At 40.7% G+C, this 23,815-nt stretch overlaps 1 protein-coding gene across 1 annotated transcript in view; it reads right to left on the minus strand.

Annotated features, from left to right (window-relative positions):
- MDN1 (midasin AAA ATPase 1) overlaps positions 1-23,815 on the minus strand; it is a 165,075-nt gene that overhangs the window by 36,449 nt on the left and 104,811 nt on the right. The window contains exons 52-73 of the mRNA XM_008687583.2: positions 23,612-23,727; positions 22,692-22,825; positions 19,242-19,399; positions 18,913-19,033; positions 18,342-18,552; positions 17,746-17,977; positions 17,302-17,428; positions 16,505-16,675; positions 12,409-12,623; positions 11,633-12,017; positions 10,728-10,837; positions 9,383-10,088; positions 7,372-7,533; positions 6,883-7,156; positions 5,918-6,153; positions 5,078-5,173; positions 4,331-4,425; positions 3,891-4,012; positions 3,206-3,352; positions 2,024-2,133; positions 1,339-1,412; positions 538-730 (exon numbers count right to left, since the gene is read on the minus strand). Of these exons, the coding sequence (XP_008685805.2) occupies positions 538-730; positions 1,339-1,412; positions 2,024-2,133; positions 3,206-3,352; positions 3,891-4,012; positions 4,331-4,425; positions 5,078-5,173; positions 5,918-6,153; positions 6,883-7,156; positions 7,372-7,533; positions 9,383-10,088; positions 10,728-10,837; positions 11,633-12,017; positions 12,409-12,623; positions 16,505-16,675; positions 17,302-17,428; positions 17,746-17,977; positions 18,342-18,552; positions 18,913-19,033; positions 19,242-19,399; positions 22,692-22,825; positions 23,612-23,727 (4,195 nt within the window). The remainder of the gene's footprint in view (positions 1-537; positions 731-1,338; positions 1,413-2,023; positions 2,134-3,205; positions 3,353-3,890; positions 4,013-4,330; positions 4,426-5,077; positions 5,174-5,917; positions 6,154-6,882; positions 7,157-7,371; positions 7,534-9,382; positions 10,089-10,727; positions 10,838-11,632; positions 12,018-12,408; positions 12,624-16,504; positions 16,676-17,301; positions 17,429-17,745; positions 17,978-18,341; positions 18,553-18,912; positions 19,034-19,241; positions 19,400-22,691; positions 22,826-23,611; positions 23,728-23,815) is intronic.

The raw sequence follows: 23,815 nt of genomic DNA on the forward strand, positions 1-23,815 counted from the left end.
GCTCCTTACACCTAAGGATATGATGTGGGAAGACACATCCTGTAACAAACCTGCTCACCCAAGGTCTCCATGACTGTTACATTTTCTGGAATTTCGCAAGCCAACTCTTAACTGTTGGTGCTTGAAACTGGCCATGATGAGAGAAATAATACCATGGCCATCAGCAACCACTACAATCAACACATCACTGCACACACTCACTCTCTGTGCAGCAGTTTCACCATGGAGCCCAAAGGCAGCTTCAGTGCCATAGTCCTCAACTGATGCTTTGAGTCTCCTGTCACAGGTAGATGCAATCTTCACAGGTAAGCACAATACTTATTTCTCATAGGTGACATTAAACTTTCGGCACTGGGATTGATGCTTTTTGCCTTATTATGCAGCAGTGTCAAGGAGACATACAAATACTCTATTTGTCCAAAGAGCAAGATTTCAAAGGCATTCCCTTGCCTAGTTCCAGGGACACTCCTTACAGAGAAAGCACAGATCTCCCCTGACTGGCAAAGGAATAAGTAAACACCACCTCCCAAGGTCTACCTGTGCAGCTGCCGGCCGGGCTAGCAGGGTCTCCTTCAGTGCCTTGTTCAGACTCTGAACAGGGGATGCCTCACTGGTGGCTGCTGGCCACGACAAAAAATCAGGCTGTTCCTCCTTGTCACTCTCCACCAAGGATGACCGGCAAGGTTCACTCAGAACAGCTTCAAATTTCTTCATGAATTTAAAGAGAGTCCTGGCCCCACGGAATGACAGATGAAGAGGGAAAAATGGGTGGAAAAGCGAGGATATGTAAAAATGGCATAAAGCATACACACATAACTTAATAACCTATACATTTGTATACATGAACTCCTTAGATACTCATAACCATCATGTTTGTTTTTAAGGAAAAGTAGGGCAGGTTCTGTCATCTTCCTTTTCTAGAAGAAAAAACTGAAGCCAGGAATGTGGGATCACTTCACCCAAGGTAAAACAGCTAGAAGGAGACAGAAGATTCAACCCTTCTATAGTGCTTAGCCTGCTTTGTCTCAAAGCATAACAATTCCTTTTGCATGCAGACTTTGCTTTGGGTGGTAGGGATGCTGTTGAAAAGCCACGCCAAAACAATCTAATGCTTCATAACAAGTTCAAGACAACACTAAGTCAGACCACATTAACAATGTAGTCTTGCTACCTAGCATACAAAAGTTCTGAGATTTGATCACCCCCAATTTTTTCTTTTAAGTAGGGCTTGAACTTATGACCCTGAGAGCAAGACCTGAGCTGAGACCAAGAGTTGGACACTTAACCGACTGAGCCACCAAGATACCCATCACCCCCAATTTTTAAAAAACAAATTACCTGTGTGTCTTTTCCACAGATTGTTTAATGGACCAGAAGCTGACATCACTCCACTTGGATATTTTAACAAATTCCTGTAAGATACATGAAGATCCAGGAATGGCTTTATAAAGCTGGTATCATTCTGTTTCTTTCTAAATCATCTGTTTGCTAAAGACCAGAGCCCACTCCAACCCGAATACCAGACTGTGCACCAGTAAATAAGTAAAACAAGTTTAAAAAAGGAACCACGTATTTCCCACAAAGCAATGAAAAAAGAGTGCTGCCATAATGAACAGATCGCCTGATATGTATTCCATTTGTTGGTTCCACAACCACTGAGAGTTATCAAAAGACAGGGTCCTCCTTTCCCCCAGGGCACCTCGATGACACTCAACACTAAATAGCACCCCCCTGAGGTGGAAAATCAGCCTGGGCAAGAGCAGGGGACGGCGCACTAACAGACGTATGTGGCAATTCTCTTGAGAAGCCTTTGACAAGGGCCATTCCACTAACCCCTCGCACACTTGGACAGGTGGGTAATGGAGGCAATGCCACAATCCTGCCATCCTACCTGGCAGCTGCAATGCTCTCCTCCGTGCCCCAGAGCCCCCTGCCTCATAGTTAAATGGATAAAAGAACAGAACTAAAAACAATTTGCTGATTTTGTTCTCCCAAGAGTCATCATGACAGTTGCTCATCTTACTTTAAGTTCTTTTTCAAGGGGCGAACGAAGTTCCACAATTTTGGCTTGGACCCGGTCAAAGAATTGCTTGTAATAATGGTACAGATTCCACAGAACGCTGCAAAGTGCATCTGGAAGAAATGAAAAGGAAACAAAAATACCACACCTGCCGCATGTGCTACCTGCTAACTTTGGGCTCTACATTTTAGTGCTGCTCCTTCCTCCTCACCTTGAGGCCCTGAGATGACAGCACAACATTTCACAGGCAGATTATTTAACAGCTCACTGGGGAGCCTGAGTCTAGCGTTCCCAGAGAGGCAGGCAGGCTGTCAACACTACCCCATTTTGTCATTTCATTTCAGCTTGTACTGAATTTTGCTGCACTTTTGTTCTTAAAGACAGTGACAGTATATTCAGATGTTCCACTAAACACAATTTCAAACCCTTTCTCAGAATCTTACTTTAAGTAAGCAGAAACTGAGCCTGTTTTAAAAGACGGCATATTAAGAGGCTCACCCTGACTGCTCATTCACATACAATCTATAGTCCTAGTTTCATTTCTTCCACTTAGGTGTGGTCAGGAACAGTAATTGACAGTGTTTTATGTGCAGTTACTTGATACAGAGCAGAGCTCTCACTAGATCAAAGAATCTAATTATGGTCTGGCCCAAGCAAAAGCTTAGCAGGACATCTAACATTGTCTAGACAGAAAGATCTGCAGCCTCAACATACCTATTTCTAAGATCTGCATTTGGCAATTTACATCTGGCAGAGTCCACTAGTTAGGGCTTCATTTAGAACCAATTTATATTTTAATGTTGTTCTCTGTATCTAATGTGTATCACTTCAAAGTAAAAGATGATTAAAAGTGTCTCATTTAAAATCTGGTATGCAAGGGCACCTGGGCGGCTGCCAGTTAAGCGTCTGACTCTTGGTTTCAGCTCAGGTCATGGTCTCATTGGTTGTGGGATCGAGCCCCACACAACACCTTGCACTCAGTGTGGAGTCTGCTTGAGATTCTCTGCCTCTGCCCCTCCCCCACATGCTCTCACTCGCTCTCAAATAAATAAAATATTTCTAAATAAGTAAATAAATAAAACCTGGTATGTAACAAGATACCTCTTATGGAGAATTCAAAGCCTAACCCATTTAAACAATGCAGTGTACAAGTAAACACACACACACACACCCCTCCCTCCTTACCCTTTCCTTCAACTTGAGGCATCAACAAGACATGACAATGGAAAACCAGTAACATCTGAAGTCGTACGTGGAATTCTCCCAGTGAGGATCCTTCAATAAATGCTTGTAACGTGCTGACCAGCAACATCAGGGTCATCTGTTTGTCATCTTTAGAGATTCAAAGGGGAAAACATATGTACCTGCAACCATCACTCCATATTCATGACATGCACGTGATCTACTACACGGTACGCTAAGGGATGGCAGGTAAGTAGAGACCACAGAGTGAAGCTTTGAAGCAAGGAGCACAGGTAAATTCCAAGCTGATATAAAAACAACACCTGCACTCAGGATATGTGTTAAATGCACTCACAGCAAATTATGAAACTGAATTATAAGGTGTTTGTTTTAAGCATGAAATGAAAACACTTTTAATTCAAGCATGTCAACTAGTACCTAAGAAGAGAAATCTTCATTTTGACTATTCTTGGATATAGAGAATAAGGAAACCTTATCTTATGACCAGCTTTCTAGAATTTGGACAAGTCACTTACAACTCTGAGGAATACCATCAAGTCAAACGACATAGCCCATGTAAAAGCAATGTTGCCAGAAGACATGGGAACAGGTAAACCCCACACTCTGCAGCACTCTACAATTAGCCTGCAACATCTAACTACGCAGGGAATTTATGGACAGGTGTTACCTTCCTGCTCCTCTGTTTGTTCCTGCATGTGCTTCTCAAGCATCTGGTAGATGGAGAACCAGTGCTTGGTGGATTTCTCAGTATGGCGCTTCATGGTATTATCCAAACTCATTGACCAGCAGCTGAAATGTGAGAAGAGGCCAAGCAGGCATTTAAGGAAACCCATTTGAAAGATCTGAAACCACTGAAGCAGAAGCTAAACATTCACTATTCTTTCCTCCCAAGTAGACATAGAGAAGATACCTAGTTTGCTGCCTTGGGGAGGTATGCCGGTGTCTGCTCTCAACTGAGATCATTTTAATGCCCTGCTTTTAATTCTGTGATTAATAACTGAGAAGCATATTCTCGGTCTTACTACGTAAACTCTGCGGAAACAAACTATCAAATGTCCCTACAGCGTAAGTTCGGGAGAGGATGGGAAGTGACAGAGTATCACTTACTTCAGCTCCAGTTTACGCCAACGAATGATCATCTGACTGACCAAATCAAGATGTTTCCGCAGAGACAGAGCTCGACTCGCATTCTCTTCCCAATCCTAAAAAGCAAAGATAAAATTTACTATGGCCATTATTCAATCCCTTAATCACCTCCCGCCCTCAAGAAGATCTTGGACTTTTTGTCCTTGAATGAAGACCACTGGGCCCCTAAATAACTTTTATGCCAATTTACCAATGAGTTTACATCCAATGCATCAAGCTTCAAGTTGTTTCCAGTCCCCTGACAGAACTTCAGCAGAGCCAAGTTTAGGCAAAAAGCAAAGGATTTAGGGAGCTGAATCTGAATTGCTATTGTTAGACATGTGACCCCCTCCAAAATGCAGAGCCCAAATGTGACAATCAGAGAAGAATCAGATACTTCCGAGGCTGTGAGAGGACCAAGGGGGATGACATGCACAGGCATGGGGCTAGTCTGGTAGCCCACCAGGAAGCTTGGGTCGAAGGAGCCCTCAGTACCAGTGGACGCTGTATCCCCCCCTTGAGAACAGGGGAGGCAGGTCCCTCACATGTCCCACAAGGCAATGGCTTCACCTGTAATGATCTGACCCCATGCCAGAAAAACCAAGGAAGCTTATCCCTCTCTCCAACCCAAACTATAGCTTTTTGTCCCTCTAACAATAACTCTGCCACAAGATAATCTTTTTTCAATTGACTAGAAACTAAAATGAAGAAGAGAGAGAATTATCTTACCTGTGCCTTTGCCAGAAGGATCTCTAAGCCATTCAGGAACTTTGAGATGGGACTGGAAAGTGGAAAACTACGAATTCTATTCATTACAACCAGCAGCTACAGGAAGGAAGGAAGGAAGGAAGGAAGGAAGGAAGGAAGGAAGGAAGGAAGGAAATAAATAAATAAATAAATAAATAAATAAATAAAAGATCTCAGCATCTCTGTGGGAATATCAATCACGCAAAGTCACAGGGTACTGAGGAGAGACCTGATGAAAGTTTTATGCAAAGTCCCTGCTTCACAAGCACCTGTGAAAGCCATGGAGGAAACTTCTAGGACTGTGGACCTAAGATAAACACTTTATCTAAATTACTCTAGAAAAAAACAGGGAGTTTGAGAAGATAATTGGTTTTTTTTAGTAATCTCTACAGCCAGTGTAGAGCCAGATTACTCTCACAACCTAGAGATCAAGAGTCACATGCTCTTCCGACTGAGCCAGCCAGGTGCCCCAAGATAGTCTCTCTTAATCACTCTCCATTATAAGAATTATTACAAAATTGGCTGAAGACTACAAGTGAGGTCTGAGTTAAAACTGCCAATCTTGAAAAAGCCAGGCCTTTGCTAATATACACAGGTATCTGAATTTTAACATGTGGACAGCAAACAGTGACCAACAAATAAAATTAGCAGAATCCCAAACATCATTTATACAACAGCAGTACAAACTGGTACGTCCATCCTGCAGTGACTAGTGTCCCACTGAAGTGGGGTTCTGAGAACCTTCGTTAATACACTGAAATGTGCACATGAATGCCTCTAGAGACCATGTCCTCAGGGCTCCCGCCTCACAGGCTGCCCTACCTGTTCAAGGGCCGGGTGTTCCGGCCAGTCCTGCAGCAGCTGACTAACAGCCTCTGAGAAACCTTGAAGCACAGGTTGACAATGCCTTGCTTCTGGGACATTGGGGTGCTGGTAGAAGTCATAGGGCCCATCAGGCTTCACCATCAGATCTGAGACTGCCTCACCAAAGAGAGTGTTATGGGAGAGGGTGCAGGCCAAAAGTTGGCTGCCCAAGAGTTGGTCATTCAGCTCGGCTCCTAGGAAGTTAACAACATCATAGTAGTCAGTAAACTCAGTAGGTTGAGCTATACAGAGATGACAAAAACATGCTCAGAAATAATGGACTACCGGAACTAATGAAGATATTTCAATGCCATTCATGCCCACAGCAACATGGGCCTAGAGGACTAGGACCCTAATATCAAAGGGATACCACCAAATCTGACAAGCTTCTCGGATATACGGAGGAACTCAGATACTTAGCTGTTATCAAGAAACTACAGTTTGGTTTGATGGATTCAATTTCCTAGTTTTGGGGGCTGTCTTGGTAGGCAGAAAGGAAATTTAAAGGCTCTTTCCCAACAGCAAGGAATAACTCATGAGATCATACAGGAAACTGAATCAAATGATACTCGGTAAGATTAATTTCTGAATTCCCAGGCTGCTCCCAGGAATACGTGATTTGAAAAGCACCGAAACCATTAGAGGCAAATTAGAAATAATACTGAGGAACAAAACCATTTAAACTAAGTCCATATCCTTATCTTTTTAATCCCTGCACCCCAAAGTATTCAAATGATAAAAATCCAATACTGCAGAATTCTAAATCAAGTTTTTTGAAGTAGCTTGAGTCTTTTAAGCTAAGGAAACTCCCTCAATAAGGAATTTAGCAAAAAACAGGGAGGTAACTATTTTAATTGTTCCAGAAGTAGCAATCACATTTATTCATTTTCATTTCCCAAGAGTATAAAAGGAAACTGTCGTACCCATGAGAGGGTAGAAGTGTGTTACAAGAGATGCCCCGGTTTGATAGCAGGACAGAAACAGGCCAAGGTAATGCTTTGTCTCGTGTGGTGGCACAGTCTGTTGGTACCAGAGGGACCGAGCGAAGCTGAGGCACAGCTGCTGGTGAATCAGCATCACAGCCTGCATTGAGCTCTGGGAGAGGAGGGCAGGGTCTGTGGTTGCTCCCTCTTCTTGTCCATCTGAAGCTCCCTTCTTCTCTTCCAGTGTTGGTTCTACCAGAATATCTGCAAAATCCTGTCAGTAACAGCAGAGCAATTGAACTTCTAAAAATCAAAATCCAGTTTTAATCCAAAAGAAAGGGGGAAAGATGGAGTGCGAACAATCAAGAAAATGAAGTAGTGACTTACATAAAGATATAGTAAAAAGAATGATTACAAAACCATTCAAAGGTAACACAGGTGGTATCAAGGAAAATTATCCCAAAACAAACCCTGTTACCACCACCCAACCTTTTCATGAAGTGGGAACTGCTTTCTGAACTCCCGTTCTTCCTCCTCCTCCTCGCTCAGGGCTGTCCTGGAGTTCCTGCTCCTGCATCTGTAAAGGCTGCTTTCCTGCTCAGCCTTCTCTTGGGCTATGCGTTCCTGTTCATCCCACTCATTGATAATTTCCTGAAAAGTTACACATTTGTAAGGAAACTTCTTTGTCTTTGCTGAGGTGCTTAAACGAACAAAGCAAACCTTGTTATCTCTTAATTTCTCATGATAACAAAAACACCATGGCTCGAAAACAAGTAAACACCAACATCCAAGAAGCTAAACCCCAGGTAATAGAGAGCAAATAAACTGTTTTCAAACTGTGTATCTGTAGCATCCCACTTCCTAGATTCCCCCTTGCTGTACTGCTACTTTTTCACAGGTGTAAAACCTGGCCACAGTATAGTTAATGCCACTGGAACTTCCTGTCAGGAGTTACTGATGTTTTGTACTAAGGACAGGCTCTGGTAGGCAATGTGTGGGTTGTGATTCAGACTGCATTTGGCTAACGACTCAAGCAGCTGGCCCGGGAGTTCAGGAAAGGGAAACGTGGGCTGGGGGGAAGGGAGGTTGCAGGGCACCAATCAGACAAAACTGGGCTATGCCGTATCAGACACTTCTTAAATCCCCAGTAACTCTACGATTTTAAGTCCTCAAGTTGGCAAAAGCTATAAATTAAACAGTACTGATGAGAACTGAGGAAATGAGTATCCACCATTTACAGAAAGATAAACTGTATTAAAAACCCAAGTGGTTAATCTTCGTCCCAGCAATTGTGCTTTCTAGAACTTGTACCCAAAGACCTCGGTATAAGACCATTCATGGTGATGGTGGTGGTGATGTTTTTCAAGATAGCAAAGAGACTACAAATATAAATGTCCAATGATAAGAAATTAGTTAAGTGTCTTAGAGCATATCCATCAATAGAAAACGAAGCAGTCATTCAATCTGATGCAGGTAAAGAATACCATAATTATGGAGGAAAATAATCACTAAATGCTGTTACATTTTCTAAAGCAAAGTATAAAACAGAATGGACTTTCGTAGTGGTTTGTAGAACTCTAGCAACTTAAAGGCCAGTCTCAGAGACCACAGAGGGGACAGAATTGTCCTCAATTAAAGCACATCTTTTATCTATTACATATCAGGAAACTAATCTAAGACTTTTATTTTAAAAAGAGTTTTACTGGGGTGCCTGGGTGGCACAGCGGTTAAGCGTCTGCCTTCGGCTCAGGGCGTGATCCCGGCGTTGTGGGATCGAGCCCCACATCAGGCTCCTCCGCTATGAGCCTGCTTCTTCCTCTCCCACTCCCCCTGCTTGTGTTCCCTCTCTCGCTGGCTGTCTCTATCTCTGTCAAATAAATAAATAAAAAATCTTTAAAAAAAATAAAAATAAAAAAAAATTAAAAAAAAGAGTTTTACTGCTAAAAAACAATTTATAAACCACTGGGACAAATGACTTAAATTTATAATGTCACCGACATACATGTACAGATATATGTATACAAAACACAAACCTAGAAGGGGATGCACCAGTGTGTTAACAGTTACACAGCTTTAAGTGGTAAAATCTAAAGTTTTGTTTATATTTATTCTTTTAATTGTATAAATTGAGAACAAATTGTTTTCGTTGGTAAGAGGAAAACAGATTTTCTTAATAAAGTTGATACTACTACCTGGCAAAAACCACCATAAATAAAATCAAAAGACAAACAACAAACTAGGGGAAAATACCTGCAGTGTGTATCATAGATAAAGAGCTAATAACATCACTAATTTTTTCCAATCTCTTAAAAGTTGAGGGACAAAGACCCCCAAAACTGACAGCTGAATAGGAGGCAGAAAGGAAGACACTAGATCCCACTGCCCAACCACATGGGTCTTTTTCTACACAGGGTATTTGCTAATGTCCTGCAGATGCCCTGCTTGTACTCCCAGCAACCTTCAGCAGGAGGCTGGGCCTGCCCCCTAGAAGTGGGCTTACCTGGCACACATGTCTGAAGAGCTGCAGGGCCCTCTGGTCCAGCTCTCCCTTACACAGCACATGGGAGCGCAGGTAAAGGAGGGCGTTCATCAGCAGCTGCTCTCGGGTGGGGCAAGGTCTCTGGGCCTTGCCTTCCAGCTCCTTTCCTCCTGAGCGCTTAAGGATCAACCTCCCAAGGCCTCGAAGAACCTCCTCTGACTTCACTGAGCATAAAGCGTCTGCATGAGCATAGTAAGTGGGGAAGGCAGGGCCCACCGATGGAAAAGCCAACAGGGATGTGGCCAGGGTACCCAGCCTGTCTGCACAGACCACACTGCGTTGGAATGAAGCGTAGACCTCAGATGCCACCAGCCTCATGCCATGCTGCAACTGCAGGATGGATGCCTGCAGTGGGGCCACAGAGTCCGGATACAGGGCGTACTCCTCGGCCAGCCGCTTCCTGAACTGGTGGTGGGATTGTTGCCAGGAAGCTTCCTCCTTCAGAAGGTTCTGGGCCACCTGGGCAGACCGAGGCCCATCCATGTGGAGGGCCTGCAGGAGCCGTGTGAGCAGATCCTGAACAGCAGGGGCCTTGGCAATGCTGGTGACGTAGTGGTGGATCTCCTGCACTAGTGACTCATAGACAGGCACTTGGGGTCTGAAGGCCTGCTTCTTTGACAGGCTGCAGATTAAGTTCTCCAGATGATCAATTCTTTGGCGAAGTAGTCTAAAGGCAAATTAACACAATATACAAATTCTGTCAGGAGAAAAACAGCAAATCTAGACTGAGCCCTTAGCTAGGAAAACAGAATGAAGGCGTATCAGCTGCTGAGGGTATGAAGAAAACATTGAGAATTATATTGTAAATGAATAATACAGAGAGATCATTGATCACACACCACACATGGTGTTAAGCAATGTAGGCGCATATTTCATCAAAGTCTAATCACAATTCACCGAAGTAGCTGCTATGGTCCTCCTCTTACAGACACGGCATTAAGTGATCTATTCAAAGTCTAAAGCCCAAGGACAGGAATGGGACTGGAACGCAGACCTACCGCACTATACAATATTTACCAAGACAACAAACCCACACAGTGCACATCATCAGAAGCAACTTCGGTCATGTTGAAAGTAAGTGCTGGCTTCAACCCACCTGGCCCCATGGGAATCCTGCCCCTCCCTTCGGAGTATTAATTTTTCCTGACTATAACCATGGCTTTAGGATCTAACTGCTAATGCAGAGACATGTATTATCACCTCTAACACTGCGATTACATTGCAAAGGTCAACCTCAAAATGTCTTTAAAAACAAACAAACAAAAAACCACACACAATAGCACAACACGATTACTCCGCTAGTTACCTGATGTGAGGATGAGAGTAATGGATAATGACTTCATCTTCCAGGTCTCTTCCAGTCAGTAGCTGGGACGAGAGGTTTCGGGTCTTCCACTCACACTGCAACTGGTGTAACTAACAGAAAGGGAAGAAAATGGCCTGCTATGCCCAGCTATGACCATGTCCAAGAGAACAATGCCCTGGGGAAAGGTAGAGCAACTGGGTGGAAGGAACCTGGGCTCTTAAATGACCCAAGAGCAGGGCTTTTTGCTCAATTAACCTGAACCACTCACCTTAGAGCTATTAGATAAAAGAAACTACCTTATTCACACCACTGAACTTCTGGGACTCTGCTATAGCGGCTTAGTCTTTACCAACTCATATACTAGTTCCATATTTTGAAGAAGGAAAATTATATCACTATCCTTATGTATTCAGTTCCTGAGTTTGGTTGCAAGTGGTACAAGGGATACCACTTAATCTAAATCTACTTGATTCTTGAATTTTAGATAACAAACACCCAAACTTTAAAACCTGAAGAATAACCATACCATATCTAAAGAAATTATCCAAGTCCAAATATTCGAAACTTAAGTTCAGGTAGAGGGAGTATGGATAGGAGAGATACCATTAGTTCTTTGGCAATGCCTCAGGTGTCCGACTGTTGCGACCTCTGTCTACTGCAGCCTACTGGCAAATAGATCAGAAGCTTAGGAAGGGCTCCTCTAAGTATCTAAGCTTACTTAGAGGAACTCTCAAAGAGGAAAATGCAGTCTTTAGAACACAGTCCTGGGATGTCACAGGGCAATCCATGCAAAATCATCCCTCTGATGCTCTGAGCATCCAGAAGGCAATAAAAGGAGTAATATACTAAGCAAACCCACCCAGTCAGGGATGGAGCCCGTGGTCCAAACTCTCACCCCTCCATACCTCTTCCTTAGCATACTTGAGCTTGTATTCCCTCTTCACTGCAGGGTCAAACCGTGCCTGCGGAAGCCACGTCTGAATCTGGAGCAAGCCAAGGCTCACCCAGAGGCTCCCACGGCAGGCTGGCTCAGGAAGGTCCCGTTTACTGTCCCCTTCCCCAAAGTGGCGCAGGGAGGTGAGCAAGAGGCACAGCAGCTCTTTGGGCAGGGCCTCCTGCCCGGCCATGTCCCCAAGAGTCTGGCCCACATGCTGGAAGGCCTGGCTGTCCCCGAGCAGCAGCTGCTCGCAGTTCTGCATGTACTCCTGCCGCTGGGACTCAGGGAGCAGCTCTGCCAAACCTGCCAGGTGTCGGCACAGCACAAGCCCCTGGAGCTGCGAATCCGTGCGTCTGTAGAGATAAGGAAGCACTTAAGGGTTTGCACTATATCAAACAGTATTCCTTTCTCACACTACCATTCTCTCAGAAAATGACACGGCAGACTGCACTGCCAATAGTTAAAGGTGAATTTCTCTTCTCAAGTAATCTTACGTGATTTTCCAAGCACCACTTTCTTTATCACAATAAGCTTAAAATTGACAGAGGCACTGGCCAGCTCGTAATAGCCTGTCATGGGCTAAAAACCTGCTGATCCAGCCAGAAAATATACTTGCCTTTACCCACCAAAACTAGCCTCTACAGGAATAAGTTCTGACTCAGTCTTCTGCTACGTGCTCTACAGGAAAGACAGACTTTTACAGTCTATGGGGTAGGGGGCGTGGCGGGGGGTTGGGAAGAATACCTGAATTCTGCGACTGAAGGCACAGCCATGTTGGTCCAAAGTACCAGGCTGATGTCCCGGAGCTGCAGGGCTCTCTCAACCCACTCTCCCAGGGTGACATGTGAGGAGGACAGGATGGGGAAGCCGCTCACATCCCAGGGACTTGCTCTGCAGCTGCTGGTCAAGACTTCAAAGCAGCACTTGGAGAATACGGCTCTACTGAGACTGCCAGGGCCCTGATGGATGGAGAGAGGTCATGTATCTTTTAGAAATTAAATGAAAGGATTTCAACAAGCAGCACTGAGCACTTCAGAGGGAAGAAAGAGAGTAAGAAAAGGAGGTCCAGGTTGCCAGGACCAGGTAAACCTCAACCAGAGGGCAGACTGGGGTCAGGTGTTAGTAGGCTTTAAAGAAAGACTCCATTCTCAAAGAATGAGGAACAATTGGTGTTTTACTACAGCAAGAAAATCCCTCCCACCTGGGCATCAGGAAGACCATTCTTGTAGTAGAGCAAGGGGCACATTGCACGAAGGTGAGTCTTGGGAAGCAGGGAAAAGAGTGAGAAGATAAATGTTAAGAGTCAGAGACAAAGGGTGCCTGGGTAGCACAGTTGGTTGAGCGGCTGCCCTTGGCTCAGGTCATGATCCCAGGGTCCTGGGATCGAGCCCCACATCAGGCTCCCTGCTCATGCTCTCTCTCTCAAAATCTCTTAAATTAAAAAAAAGAGAGAGAGAGAGAGAGTGAGTCAGGGACAAAGTTTGTCAAACCTGTGCTCCTAGACTGTTCATCTGGGACACACTAATAGCTGTTCACAGTGAAGGATTAGGTGGTTAAATACACAAAATGGGAAACACTGTATACTCTGCAACTCTTGGGGATCCGTAAGATTTATCACTAAAGGCTTTGAGAAATGTGTTACAATAAAGAAATCAATTTTGAGGGGTGCCTGGTTGGGCTCAGTCAGAAGAGTATGTGACTCTTGATCTCAGAGTCATGAGTTGGAGCCCCATGTTGGGTAGAGATGTTAATAAAAATTTTTTTTTAATTAAAAATACTGATTTTGAAAGAGCAAGAGAATAGAAGGGTCCAAACAAAGCCATGAACATCTGTGGGAATAAGGTATGACAAAGATGGCATTTCAAATGAGAGTGGAAAGGATGAATTAGTCAAACATGATGTTGTTACACTGCTTTTGGATATACTGTTTGTATATTTGTATACCTACCTCACAAAACGAGATATCCAGATGTAACTGATGATTTAAACATAAAACAAAACAAACATATACAAGAAAATATGGGCAAATGGTTTTTAACTCTAGGGATACTGAAGACAGACGTTTTTTAAAAGCAAGACACTAAAGCCAGAAAATAGAAAGGGGCTAAGAGTATTTGAAAAGAAAACATTATAAAACTTGAGAGACAAGAGAACATTAGAAATATATTTCCAACCATATGGTGTGTAAAGGTTTAATATCCATAATATATAAAGAGATCTTCAATAAGAAAATGATGATGAATTCAAATTTTGTTTCTTACAAAATAAGCGATAAACATGACTGAAAAATTCAGAGAAGGAAACATTATGCATATGTGTAAAGATGTTTAATCTCAAAAAAATAATCAGCATAAATCAAATGACATTTTATAAATTGAATAATTGGCAATAAAAAATGTTGGTAACACCTAGTGTGTCAAGGATATGAAGAAACAGGTTTTCATAGATATAATAAGTAAAAATGTGCTCTACTCCTAAGTCTTCCTGTTATCATCCAGGACTTTATGACCTCCCCCTTTATTAGTTCCTAGTATGTTTAAAAAAGTAAACATACCCTGATGTTTATAGCAGCATTATCAACAATAGACAAATTATGGAAACAGCCCAAAGGTCCATCAACTGATAACTGGATAAAATAGATGTGAGGGTGTGTGTGTGTGTGTGTGTGTGTGTGTGTGTGTGTGTGTGAAGGAATATTACTCAGCCATAAAAAAAGGAATGAAATCTTGCCATTTGCAATAACATGGATGGAGCTAGAGGGTATTACCCTAAGTGAAATAAGTCAGAGAAAGACAAATACCATATAATTTCACTCATATGTGGAATTTAAGAAACAAAACAAATGAACGTGGAGGGGAAAAAAGAGGCAAAAAAGAAACGGACTCAACTATAGAGAACATACTGATGGTTACTGGAGAGAAAGTTGGGGGGAATGGGTTAAACAGGTGATGGGTATTAAGGCAGACAACTGTGATGAATACCAAGTGTTGTATGTAAGTGATGAATCACTAAATTCTGCACCTGAAACTAGTATCACTCTGTATGTTAACTGGAATTTAAGAACTTGGGGGGGGGGCGGTAAAAAACAAAACCACCTGCCCAGACATTCTGAGAATAGCCATAAATTTCTTTAACTGTGCAGACATTCTGACCAAGGATTAAATTCCAGTTCTTATAACATATCCACAGAAATACTAGGACCAACAGACAAAGATTTATGCAACAGTAGTTGAGGCAGGTATGCTTGTTATAGGAAGGGGGGAAATAAAGGCAAGAAATCTCGACATTTATGAATAAGCAAGTAATTAAATAAATTCCAGCACATTAGAACAATGTAATACCTTAAAAAGAATAAGCGGAAATGACACATTTCCATGACTATTATGTGAACAAAGAAAGCAATCTTATTTTTATTTACGTTATACATTTAATACAAAATATATGTAAACAAGATACAGAGCAAACAGTGGTTATTTCCACAGAATTCTACTTTCTGTGTAAAGCTGATCCTTGAACACAGGGGTTAGGGGTGCCAACCCTCCCATGCAACAAAAAAAAAACCCATGTATTTAATGGTTACCCAAAAACTGAACTATGTACAATACAGTAGAACAAGACACCACAGTCTTCTCGTGCCCAAAGTTAGCAAAGTTGGACCCTGGAGAGATATATGCTACTTACTCCTCTACCCAAGAAAGCAGAATCTCCTTCCAAGTGGAGTCCAGAGAAAGGCAAAGAAGCAAGAAAGGCAGAGTACCTTTACTCACCTTTCCAGGTCACTTGCTCCACCTGACCCCCGCTGTATGGTTCTAACACAGTTTCTGCTTACAGTAAATGCTGGCAAGCAGTGAGCCAGCTGCCACTATCCCTGTGGTATTAACTTCCTGCCTTGGACTTTCAGCACCATGGACAACACCCCCTCCCGCTGTACCCTCTGCCACCAAGAATCCTGCTTAGGGCTCATCCTGTCCCCTGGTGTTTTCCTAGACTCCTTACCTCAGGGAGTCATCATTCTGTGATTCTTTACCAACTCTGCCAGTGATAGGCCTTGCCACTTCAGTGAGATCCCCCCACCCCCACTAGTCCCTATGTACCTGTCTCAGCTCAATACCTCAATGAACCGAGCCTTGCACAGGTAGTGGGATAAGAAGTGCCAGAACCAGGTGAGAGCCCCATTGTTCCAGTCTTCCCTGTATCTTTCTTCTACCCTCCCTTTGCTTCTAGGCATTTGGCAACTTCTACCTTGTTTTCAATCACAATATAAAATACATATTTACTGAGAAAAATCCATGTATGACCCTGTGCAGTTCAAACCTTGTGTTGTTCAAAGGTCAACTGTATATACACACACACATATACACACATACGTATACATTTCTATACTGTTAAAATATCTTATAACTAGAAAAAAGGTATTTTAATTACAGAAGAAAAGTGAAGACTTTTTAAAATTATTTTAGAGAGAGAGAGCATGAGCAGGGGGAGGAGCAGAGGAGAAAGAATCCCCAAGCAGACTCTGCATTGAGTGTGGAGCCTGACATGGGGCTCAATCTCACAACCCTGAGATTATGATCTGAGCTGAAACCAAGAACCAGATGCCCAAATAACTGAACAACCCAGGCACCCCAAGTGAAAATGTTTAACTTTTTTTTGCTTTAATTCAGAACTTCCCAAATGTTTTAAGATAGAATATCTTTTTTCAAGATTTTAACACCGTGCAGAAAATAAAGTATTGCAGTCACTTATTTAGTTACTGCTCTGTCCTAGGAATAAATGTTTATTGCTACATCAAGAAATTTTTCCCACTGTCAAACACTTCTAAGATTTTATGCCAACAAACCTTCAATGTGGAGTCCAAAAGGGACTTGGGCACCTCCCTCTGCTGTACACCAGGCAGAGGGCTCCACATTAGCCAGTACTCTGGATTTGTAGTCACAGTACTGCTCCAAAAAGACATAAATGCGGAATGAAATAAGTCAGACCACAAGGAGATAACTTCTTCAGTAGACACCTAGAGATAAATAGATAAGAGAATATTTGAGAAAAATTCCATAAATGAAGTTACGAGGTCTCCCTCTTGTAAGACTCATCTAAAATTTACATGGGTTTAAAGATATTAATTCTAACTTCTCTGATTTCCTGCCACCCTGGTCATCTTGGTTAAGCCACTTAGCATCTTGTTTATAAAACTGAGATCTGCTTTTTATAAGGCACGTGAGGAAATATAAGTGGATCACATGATTATAGTATTGGCAAAACAGGTAAGTGAATAAAACATTATAAAAAAATTAAGGTTGTACTAATGAAGTTATATTAATTGCAGTTTACCACTATTCACATTCCATAGTTATTCTTGAGGGAAAGATTAAAAACACTCTCACACTTTATTTTTGCACAAACAATAAAAATAAGCAAATATTTTAGCCCCATTTAACTGGAAACCAAATAGAATGATTCTGTGATAAGAACTGAGAAACACCCAGGTAATTACTGCAAAAAACACTCAAAATTCTCCCCTTTGAAAGTTAATTCAAATAAGACTGGAGTTTCGGACATAAATAGAAGATTCTGCAACCAGTTTGCCACAGACAGTCTAATAAGACAAGGTTTGTCTCCCTTTTTGATTTTGGTTTTTACCTTCTTACAGTGCAATAAGAACCAAAGGTCTCGAAGCTCTTGCGGAGCAACTGGTGTGTGCTTAAGACAAAATGTGATGTGATGACTTATCTCTTCATCTATCTGGGGTTGCTGATTTTTGCTGGACCTGTTCCACAAATAAAGAAGAAGAAAGGATGGGTTGTGGGCTATCAGGAAACCGCTAGAAATCTGTTATGTATGGAAAGATAGAACACACAGAACTTACAGTACATTTATTAAAATACAAACAAGCAACTCTACTGGAAAAACACCTAGTAACTAGCAGAGGTGGAGTCAAAACAGGCAAAGAATCAGTGGCAATAGACTTCCCTTGGTTTCATAACTAGTCCCCTTTAAGACAAGTCTGTGCTTTGTTTCACATGTAGGATACACAGAATAACCTAACACAGAAAAAAGCTCCCCCCCCTCGGGAAAATGGCTTACCTTCTTAGACAAGCCTGTGTCATAAAATCAGCTGTCACTTTGTACTGCCAAAGCATAGCCAGGTACTCCATTGCAGGCCACAATTGAACATTCCTGGTGAGCTGGATTAGGGAGGTAAAGTCTAGTTGGAACAGCGAGGAAGCTTCATTGTGCTTTTTCTCCAGAAAACCAAGTGAAATTCCTTTGGCTTTTAGTTCTAAACAATGGGCATTCACAAGATTCTTCAACTCATCTGGACAAAAAAACACATGCAATATTATAGCATAGTGGTCAATAGAACAGGCTCAGATTCCCAAAAACTAGTTATGTGACTTCGAGCTTAACCTGAGCTTAAGTTTTGTACCTGTGAAATGATGTCATTAATACCTGCACAATTCTGATGACAGAATTAAACAATATATGTAAAGTTCATCTCTATGCCTGACACTTCTTTAACGGTAGTTATACTATACCAAAAAAAAAAAAAAAAAGAGAGAGAGAAGGGAAAAAAAAACAGAAAAAAAGAATATCTAAGGGAAAAACTTAAAAACTTATTGGCTGCAGAGCAGCAGATACTTCTGGAACATGTCAGCAGGCTAAACTCCAGAGTATATTACCTGGGTTGGCATCTTCCAGAACATTAGCTCTGAGGACCAATCCCCAGGCCTGCAAGAGACTTTTCTTTAAAGTCCATTCAGAAGCAACCACTTGGAGCCGATTAATATCTTCACACCATCCACTTTCCCCAAGGGCAGGCATCCGCTCTCTGATGGCAAGCACTTTGTTAAGGACTTTCAGTTGAGAAAAACACTCCACCACCAGCTTGTTCTGAAACAACAAAACCCGGGAGAACCTACTATAGAGGAGAAACGAGGTTCTTTTAAGCAGCCTGTTCATGTCTAAGAAAAAAATATGGAACATTTCCACAATGCTTCTAGAAAACATAAGGTTTGTTTACTCCTGTTGCTCTCATGAGATTTTATAGTAATAAAGTTAAAACTCTACCCAGACTTAATACTCTCCAAGAATAAGCACAATGTTAACACTTAAATCAGTTAACAGTATTCAGTGAACATTTAAAAGTTAAGTTTACTGGCAAGGGTGAGTCTAATTGAATGGCAGTCCCCATGCTCCAGAACTTCAGAAGAGGTCAAGTCTTAGTGTTTATAACATATTTCTAAGTTGTACCTTAAAAGGAAATGGTCGTCCCAGGAACTTTTGCAACTTCTTTATACCAGTGAAGCCACCAGTCGGGCTCCCCAAGCAATTCTGAATATGTTCTGAGACCGTCTGAACCTCTTTGAAATATCTTTAAAGGAGAGAAGAACAGAGGGAAGTAAGGAAAGGGGGAAATGCTGGATAGTAGAGACATCATTTACATTTTATATTTGATTTACATTCACCAATAGGCAAAGGGAATCAACCAAAGTAAAGCAAGAAGTTTCAATTCCAAACCCTTTTTTCTTTTTCATTGGTACTGTAGATATTGCCCTTATTACTCTAAATATGAGTCTTACTTGTCTTCGTGGTTCACTAGGAGTTGGGGGATCTGGCGGACCAAATGTTTTAAAACCCAGTGCCAGTGAAGGGCAAGGAGGGCCAGGCCTGGGGCATCCACTTTTACTGTGTCAGCCACCGTCCATAACCGGTCCCGCCACCGCAGAGACTCCAAGATCTAAAAACAAAGTAAACCAGACTACTCACAAACATTTCTCGGTAAAAGACACAAGACACAGATTTCAACTGTTAATCAATACTCAACATACACACATAAGAGGTCTAGCATTCGACTGAAATATTTTTAGGGACATTAAAGCAGTCAGAGAAGGCACAGATTTTTTCCTCCAAGCACTTGAAGTTCAGAGCTACTTCCTTAGAGAAAATGGAATTACTGGGTCACGTGGTATATGTACATGTAATTTTATTAGACACTGCCAAATTTTGTTACAAAGCAGCTGCACTACTTTGTATTCCAACCAGCAGCGTAGGCAAATTCCAGTTCTGTTTCCTTACCAATACTTGCTACTGTTAGTGATTTTCATTTTAGCCATTTTGTGGGTGGCACCTCACTGTGGTTTCAAGTTACACTTCTTTGATAAATAACGATGCTGCAATTTTTGAAGTTCTTACTAAGCACTCATGTATCTTCTGAGAAGTATCTATTCAAATTATCTTGCTCATTTAAAAATCTGGGCTGTATTAGTTTATATAACTCATATATAATAATATCTAATTATAAATTTTATGTAATGCAGCCCATTTTAAACAGTTTCTCCCAGTGTTTTCATTTTCCTAAAGTTGTTAAAAACAGAAGTTTTTGATTGATAAAATTTATCAAATTTTTTCTTTTATCAAGAATCCTCTGGGGGCGCCTGGGTGGCTCAGTCATTAAGCGTCTGCCTTTGGCTCAGGGCATGATCCTGGCGTTCTGGGATCGAGCCCCACGTCAGGCTCGTCTGCTGGAAGCCTGCTTCTTCCTCTCCCACTCCCCCTGCTTGTGTTCCCTCTCTCGCTGGCTGTCTCTATCTCTGTCAAATAAATAAAAACTCTTAAAAAAAAATTTGTAAAAAAAAAAAAAAAAGAATCCTCTGAAATCTTTGCCTATCCTCAGGTTATGAAGATTCCCTTCCATGTTTTCTTTTAGACAGTTCATAGTTTTAGGTTTATATTAAGACTTATGATCCATTTTGAGGTAATTTGTCCATAAAATGTAAGACAGTGGTAAAGGATCATTTTTAACTTTATTGTACTTGTTCCATCATCATTTTGAACATACTGCTTTTCCCCATTAAATTACCTTTGTACATTTAGAAGGAAAAAAAAAAAATCAATTGACCCTAAGAGGATCTATTTCTGAATTCCTCTTGGTTTTACTGGTCTATGTGTCTATCCTTGTGATAATACCTACCGTCTTCACTAAAGCAGATTTGTATTGCAAATCAGGTGAGTCTCCAACATTGCTCTTTTAAAACGTATTTTTATAGCAAAGTAGTCCCAAGATTTCTTGAGTAATTTCTTTCAGAGATTGCATGAGGTAAAACCTATTTTCATAATATCAAATTATTTACCTTTTTTCACTATGTTGACATTTGCACTGACAGTACCAAAAAAGAGAGGGGAGGGGTGGGATGGACAAACTGTGATTGGGTATCTGGCAAACACTATATTGAAAATGAGGTGAATCTGTCAGTTCAAGAAAAGCAATTGAGAGTATTTGTTGCCAGCGATAAAATTCAAGCTTTCAAGCAAAACCTAGAAATTTGAAAAACCAAGACCGTTACAAATTCCCAATATTTCAAGATTTTTCTAATAAGATTTGTGATAGTTTTTCATGAGTGTGACTCTGTTGACATTGAAGAATGATTTGTCAACATTTGGAAGATCTGATAACTCAGTGAACAATATTTTCCAAACTACCAAAGCATGAGCTAACTTCTAACAAGAGTAAAAGTCCATCCAAAGTGCAAGACAGACGAATGGATTTTGATGCATGACAAGTTTGATGTATTCTTTTCAGATTTCACATCACAAGTAATCTTTAGAAAACTATCACTTGTCAAGTTGTAGTACAGTATCAAAGAAAATTATTCACAATTATATGAAATGGCTATGAAGATATGATGTTGCAAAAGGGAGAAGTAGAATTCTATGAATAGAGGCCTAAGCAACATAATGTAAGAGAATGAATGCAAAAACAGATTCCATTTTCTTCTATTAATCCAGACATTAAAGACACTTGCAGAAATGTAAAAAACAGTTGCAATTTTCATTAATTTGTTTTGAAAAACAGTTGATTCTCATTAAAAACATTATTCCTATTAACATTAAATGGATTTGCTATTGTGTTTTTTAAGCAAATTAATATTTTTTGTATTTCTCAGATTTATTTCCTAATATAATAAATACTGATAGATGTGTCTACATAAACAAAAGTTCTTTAGAGTCTTTGATAAACTTTTTGGACTCAAGACTCCTCTACAATGTTAAAATTAAGACCTACTACTCTGTTTATTGAAATTACTAGAAAAACCTGGATTCAAAACTCAAGGAAATCCATACACAATAATGATGTCTAAGAAGGCTTAAGTATATAAATTAAAGAAGGCTTAAAATATAAATTAAAATTCCAATGTTCTCCAAGAGGTGGATAGACTGTATTACATACATTTGACGGAATATTACTTGGCAATAAAAAGGAATGAACTCTTGATACAGTAAACAATATGGATACATCTTTTTTTTTTTTTTAAGATTTTTATTTATTTATTTGACAGAGACAGCCAGCGAGAGAAGGAACACAAGCAGGGAGAGTGGGAGAGGAAGAAGCAGGCTCTTAGTGGAGGAGCCTGATGTGGGGCTTGATCCCAGAACACTGGGATCACGCCCTGAGCCGAAGGCAGATGCTTAACGACTGTGCCACCCAGGCGCCCCAACAATATGGATACATCTTAAAATAACTGTTTTGAGTGAAAGAAGACAGATTAAAAAGTATAGTGCATAATTCCAATTATATAAAATGCTAGAAAAATGCAACTGCCCAAAAGCGTATTAATGAATACTTAGTTTGGGGTAGGGGCAAGGGAGAGAAACGAAATACAAAAGAACATGAGAAAGGCTTGAGGGTATTAGATATGTTCACTATTGTGGTAATGGCTTCACAGGTGTATACATGTCAAAACATTAAATTCTATACTTCAAATATATGCTATTTATTATGTCAATTATATACCCACAAAGCTCTAAAATATGTATGTATATATATGTATGTTCGTGTTTAAATATAATTTAAATTTAATATGTATATACACACATATTTTATATATATATATATTTAAAACTGTTAAGAACAATTACATTTCTCAAGTAAGACTGGACATATAATAACAACATTGTAGTTTGTCTCACCCCTAAAAATCTTAAACATTTGTCTTGGCACACAAATAAAAACATGAGGTACATTTCCTCACCTCAATGACACTGGCATCAGACACCATCCCCTGAGAGGACTGGACCCAGAGCAGGATTAGTGCATCACAAAATTCAAAAAAAGCAGCAAGATTGACCACAATTTCATGGGGCAGGCTGTGATAGCTCTCTGGATCTTAGAGTTAATATAAATAAGAACATTCCATCATATTTAAGTATTATCTCTGGACATTTCAAAATCAACTGTAATATGGAACTTAACTGAATCTCTAGTACAAAAGTCAATTTTGACCTTTCAAAATTGAAAGCAAATTCTTAGCCTACTACTATCATATTAAACTTCACAGATCAGGTATTCATATCTACAGCAGTTCTTAATGTCTTAATGAAAAATGAAAATTATACAGCAATAATGGGTACTTTATACAAGTACTTGTTTAAATACAAAACCAAAATGCACGTATGTCTGAATGAATAGAGAGCACAGAGAAGATACGAACAAATGCACTATTAACAGTAACTGCTTCAAAGGCAGACTTCTCCCATTTTTATGCTTCCATATAGTCCAAATTTTTTCCAACAAGCACAGATATCTTTTCAATTTAAAAAAATGAAGGATGAAGAACGAACCTATAACAAATACTCAGGAGCGTGAACTTTTTGAGCCAACAGACCTAGATTTCAAATTCTAGCTCTGTTACTTGCTAGACATATGACCATGAGCATCTCTGTATGGCCCTCTCATCTTTCACAGCACGGGATCTACACCACATAAGGTTACCATAAAAAGTAAATGAAATCAAGGACATGTACAAAGCAGTTAGTCATTACTACTGAACAAATCAGGCCAGCAAATCAAAAGGAATCAGTAAAATGGCAGCAGCTGCTGAAGGTCTCTTAACTTCAGCGACATTCTGTGATCACATGCATAACTCGAGAATATAAAAGGTAAACATCTTACCTTTATGGAACTCAAAGGACATTCTCAAAACACTATTTCTTAACTTTTTGCCACCAACAGAAACTAAATTTGCTTCAGTAAAAATCCGTTTTTCCCGGTCAAGATATATGATTGTCCTGAAGGGAGATCAGTAACATAACAAATATTATTAGTTATTGGTGTATACTACTTTGCAATCACACCCTCTACCTGCTGAAATCTTGA

The sequence above is a fragment of the Ursus maritimus genome, unplaced genomic scaffold (assembly GCF_017311325.1).
Source record: "Ursus maritimus isolate PB19 unplaced genomic scaffold, ASM1731132v1 scaffold_13, whole genome shotgun sequence".
Lineage (NCBI taxonomy): Eukaryota > Metazoa > Chordata > Mammalia > Carnivora > Ursidae > Ursus > Ursus maritimus.